Here is a 5000-nt window from a genome sequence, read left to right on the forward strand (position 1 = left end):
GCAGGTCCTCTAACGTCCAGCAGGGGCAGCAGTGAGTCAGTCCCCATAGAGTCCCATGTTAAAACATAAAACAAACAAGTTCACAGCCAGATACACAAACTGTTCGGTGGATCATTTCTCCCTTCATATCACCTGTATGGGGGGGAACCTATCCAAAACCCACCTGTTTAAAGCTTGCATTATTAGGGGCGTGGCCTTTGGACTGTGTTTGTGCTGTTATTAGCGTGGCTGCTGTGTGGTTCTCTGCAGTAGTGGGGCTCATGTTTTAAATTAGCACGTATCTCTGTGATGCTCCCAAACAGTCTGCACTAACCAGGCTGACAAGGATCAGCTGTCATAACTCCACCCTCTCATCTAAATATGGTCACTAAAGGAAGCAAAGCCCAGCATGGAGCTGAGGGTCACTGAGCCTTCAGGACCCCAGTTTGGCTTCACATAAATTATTTTAAAGGTGATTTTAGAAAACTCTAAAAATATGAACTACAAAATGACGTTAGCAGGAGCAAAGTGATGAAATAAGACACCTGAGAGAGCGAGCAGGTGGCTGCAGGTATGACAGGTGAAGCAGCTCTAATCCTGCTAAGAGGATCAGTTTGCACACACACAGAGTGTAAGCTGGCTTTGCGTGCTGAGGATCAGCGTCGTGGGTCTGATGAGTGGAACTGAGGCATAATGGGAGCAGGCGCCGACTCGACGGGGACGAACCCCCCAAAACACCCTGACCTCTGAACCCGAGACACACAGTGAGCACGGTAAGTGTGTGTGTCTGTGTGTGAGAGTGTGTGTGTGAGAGTGTGTGTGTGAGAGTGTGTGTGTGTGCGTTACTGATATCACAGAGAAATCTGTTTGGCAGATCTCAGTGAGACACGTTGACCTTAATGACAGTTTGACAGAATCTGAAGGAACTGATCACATGTGTGTGTTTGTGTGTGTGTAGGTGTCATGGATGCCGTAGATCCATCTCCTCTGCGACGTTTCGTCATTGCGAAACATTCGATCACCTCCATCTTTGACCAGCTGCTGGACTTTGTGAAGGATGGCTGCGCCTTTGTGGATGGTGAGAAACACACACACTCAGAGCTGTAGGTGCTGTGATGGTGTATGTTCGTACAAACCGGTCTGCATGCTTCCTGGAGTCGTTCTCAGCATCAGGTCTGAAATGGGGACGAGCGTGTGCTGCCCACAGATGCAGAGCCTGCAGCCTCTCTGCTGACCGGCACGCACCTCCTGCTCTGTCTTTAAATAAAGTCTGGCTTCTCTCTGTGTCTGATGCTGCAGTGGCCACAGAGCGGACGCCAAAGGTCATGCCGTTCAGTACGCAAGTAGCCTTTGATGCCCTGACATCAGGAACATCTGAAGCTCCTCTCAGGAAAACTCGCTGTCATTTTCATTGTCAGTTTACTCGCTGTGTTTGTTTGATGTCAGAGGCGTGGCGCAGCGAGGACCTGGGTCAGGTGGCCGTGGAGGAGCAGAGTTTGGAGATGCAGAGCTGTGCCATCAAGCTGACGACCATCAGAGATGTCCTGCTCAGGAGACACATGAAGGTGGCGTTTTTTGGCAGGTGAGCAGTTTACAGAAACTGCAGAATATAGGCGGGTGAGCCTGCACACAGTAGAAAACATTGATGTAGCTTCTAGGTTGGAGAAATGAAGCCAAGGTGCTGCATTCTACCTGAAGGCCACCAGATGGAGACAGCAACTAGTTATTTGCAAAGTGTGACTCTGCCCATATTATATCACTTCACAAAAAGTTTCAGTAACAGCAGGGTACGGCAGTGAACAGGAGCTAACGGGGGCTAACAGGAGCTAACGGGGGCTAACAGGAGCTAACGGGGGCTAACAGGCGCTAACAGGGGCTAACGGGGGCTAACAGGTGCTAACAGGAGCTAACGGGGGCTAACTGTTAGCAGTGACCGTGGTCCACTTGATGCAGTGACTACAGAGACTGAAGTTTGTTTTATTGACCCAAAATACTGACAAGCATTCAAACATTTTCATATCTTGCCCAGTATCAACTGAGGGTTGTTGATAACATAAATATATCGTGTTGCGTGATGTTGGGGAGAATGCCATCGTTACTCTCCGCAGCATTAGTAAACACACTCAGAGGGCCTAAGCTAACGTTCATCTTCAGCCTTGCCGTGCCCAGTTTCTCCACATAATGAGTAAGATGCTTGTACTTCCTCTGAGAGAGAAAATACACTTGTTTGTTTACTCATAGTTGCCGCAGTTTATCTTGTCTACATGATGCTCAGTTGGTTTCTTATCATGTCCAAAATGGCCGACAAGTTACTGTCACGTGCCAAGGAGTCACATGTCTGCAAAGCCTCTGTTGGTGCCCTAATCTGTGAGCCTGGTTCTGCTCACGGTTTCTTCCTGTTAAAAGGCAGTTTTTCCTTCCCACCATTGCCAAAGTGCTTGCTCATAGGGGGTCACATGATTTCTGGTTTGCTTCTGTATGATTGTAGCATCTCTGAAGCTATTCCCAAAGTAAAGAGTGCTGCGCCCCCCTTAAAAATCAGGAAACCCCACAGGGTCCAACCAATCTTATAATGGATTTCCTTTGAAACTTCCATTCAAAAAACATCAATCCGCCTGCCTTCAGTACATTAGCAGTAAGTTTATGTCAGAGTAATGAGTGACATCACAAACTCAAGTAATAATTCCCTTTTTATTTCTAAATAAATCGATTTATATGAATATTTAACAGAACATACACGTGAGTTATTTCCAGAGATGGGCAGTAATGTGTTACAAGTAACGGATTACAGTAACGCGTTACAAGTAACTACAAGTTACTTTTTTCGAGTAACAAGTAAAGTAAGGGATTACTATTGCAAAAAAGGTAATTAGATTACCGCTACTTTACCGTAGGAACGCTGCGTTACTGCGTTACTAAAACCGTGATTTCTTTGCGAGAATGTCTCATGACAGTGACGTAAGCGAGTGCGCCGTTAGTGACAACAGCTGTGTGCAGATCAACAATGGATCACATATCGAGTACAGAGAGAGTATGAGCGTGCAGCGTTTAAAGCGTGGAAGTACTGACCTTACTTTGAGTTTGATTCCATAAAAAGTGACAAAAACATTAGTGTCCGCTGTGCGTGGGAAGAAAACTTCTTTTTACAGCGAAAAAAACCCCTAAACTTCCAAACAAGCACCGAGTAGCTACGACGTAATGGGAAACTCACAGAGAAACTCGCGGATTCTTCCACTGACCGCGGCACACCTGCACCAGCGTAAACCTCCGCCTGCCCCACTCCTGCTTTACAGGTGAAAATAGAGCAACAGGACCGCTGAGTCTTTGACTTTATTTATTTTCTGCTGTGTTTTACTTGCATCTATTTGAAAGACTGAGTGTAAACACAAAAAATATTTTATTTTATGTGCTGGATTGTGCAGAAAATAGGTTTAACTATTAAACTAATTTCTTCCAGTCAGAGAATGTTGCAGATAATTAAATTTTTGCTTGATGCATAAAGTTAAAAGATTAAAACTAATAAAACAAGTTTGGTTACATTTTGTATGAAGGATTATGTAGAAAAGGTAGAATTGGGCTGAAAGATCTATCGCTTTATCACCTATTCAGGTTGTAAATCGTGTTTTTAAAAAGTAACTAAGTAACTAAGTAACTATTTACTTTTGAAAATAAGTAATCAATAAAGTAACGGGATTACTTTTTTGGGGACGTAATCCGTAATTAGTTACTGATTACTTTTTTCAACTTGACCAACACTGGTTATTTCAAACTGACTGCTGCAGGCACCTGCAGTACCTTTGCAGCCTACCAGGGGGCACCAGACCACACTTTGGGAATCCTTTTCAATATAAAGTGCTTCGAGGCGACTGTTATTGTGATTGGATGCTATATTTTAAAAAATGAACAGGATCAAATTATATTAATTTATTTGACCTTTGACATCTGTGTTTTCGAGCTCAGTCATTCGTTCTGAGTCTTAATGAATATAGAATAAAGGCTGATATCACTCTTTGACCCACTGTGGCATTGGCTAATTTTCCAATCACAAGTCGTTAGCCGATGAGGGTGTGGTTGCTCAGCCAGACCCGCCCTTTCTCATCATATTGAATCACTGGCACAGTGACAGCTCCACGTGAGCGATTTAAAACCATCCTGCAGCTTTTAAGGAGGAAATTCTCCACAGAGCCCAAACAGTGAGTGTGTCCAGCTGTAAACATGTTGGGAGGCTGTTGGGACTGACTCACTGCTGCCCCTGCTGGACTGTAGAGGATCTGCACTGTTTGTTGGCGCTCCATTTTTTAGCAGCACATGTTGATGCTTGTGACGTTTGAACTCATTTTTTACTTGAGACGATGAAACAAAGAAATTGAGTTTGCATCAAAGGTGAAGGAAGCTCGTAGTTCAGAGCTCCGGGGACGCTGCGTTACAGTTACAGCCGTTTGTCCTCAGCTCTGATTCCAGCAGCTGTGTGTGTGTGTGTGTGTGTGTGTGTGTGTGTGTGTGTGTGTGTGTGTGTGTGTGGATAGAGCCTGATAAAAGCTGAGACCAGCTAACCGACGTTTGTTCTGTGAAAGCAGAGCTGAACACACTGATAAGGTTTATCTGCGACCCCGGCTGAGGCACGCTCACAGTCGGACACGTGGATTTCTGCAGAAACTCATGATGTAACGACCGTCACTTGATAAACTGGGTGATGTAATAACTCGTCAGCTCTCACCCGAGGATGGTGAGGCCCTCTGACCTGTGGTGCTGCTCTTGTGCTGTCATACTGCTTCTTGCCCGACTTTGAAGGCCGAACCTGCTCGCTGTTTCGTTCGGTTTGAGCCACGATGATGCAGCGGGCGCTGAGATGAAGGTTTTGGTGTTAGTCAGCATCGTTGAAGGTTTTCATATTAATTATAATGATTGTACATTTGCTGTGGATCAGGACGAGTAACGGGAAGAGCACAGTGATCAACGCCATGCTGAGAGACCGAGTGCTGCCCAGCGGCATCGGTCACACCACCAACTGTTTCCTGAGC

At 45.4% G+C, this 5000-nt stretch overlaps 1 protein-coding gene across 2 annotated transcripts in view; it reads left to right on the plus strand.

Moving 5' to 3' along the window:
• Positions 1 to 903: 903 nt before the first annotated feature.
• Positions 904 to 5000, plus strand: part of mfn1a (mitofusin 1a) — a 12485-nt gene continuing 8388 nt past the window's right edge. Inside the window, exons 1-3 of one of the 2 annotated variants that reach the window (XM_085440298.1) lie at positions 904 to 1057; positions 1426 to 1561; positions 4907 to 5000. The exon at positions 4907 to 5000 is cut by the window's right edge and continues 69 nt beyond it. In XM_085440298.1, the coding sequence (XP_085296424.1) occupies positions 943 to 1057; positions 1426 to 1561; positions 4907 to 5000 (345 nt within the window). In that variant the 5' untranslated portion in view covers positions 904 to 942. Of the gene's footprint in view, positions 1058 to 1415; positions 1562 to 4906 lie in introns of those variants that run through there. The other variant, XM_085440297.1, reaches the window with a different exon arrangement.

The sequence above is a fragment of the Copadichromis virginalis genome, linkage group LG18, assembly GCF_057382275.1.
Source record: "Copadichromis virginalis isolate Kocher_CV1m ecotype Utaka linkage group LG18, C_Virginalis_male_GT1.1, whole genome shotgun sequence".
NCBI lineage: Eukaryota > Metazoa > Chordata > Actinopteri > Cichliformes > Cichlidae > Copadichromis > Copadichromis virginalis.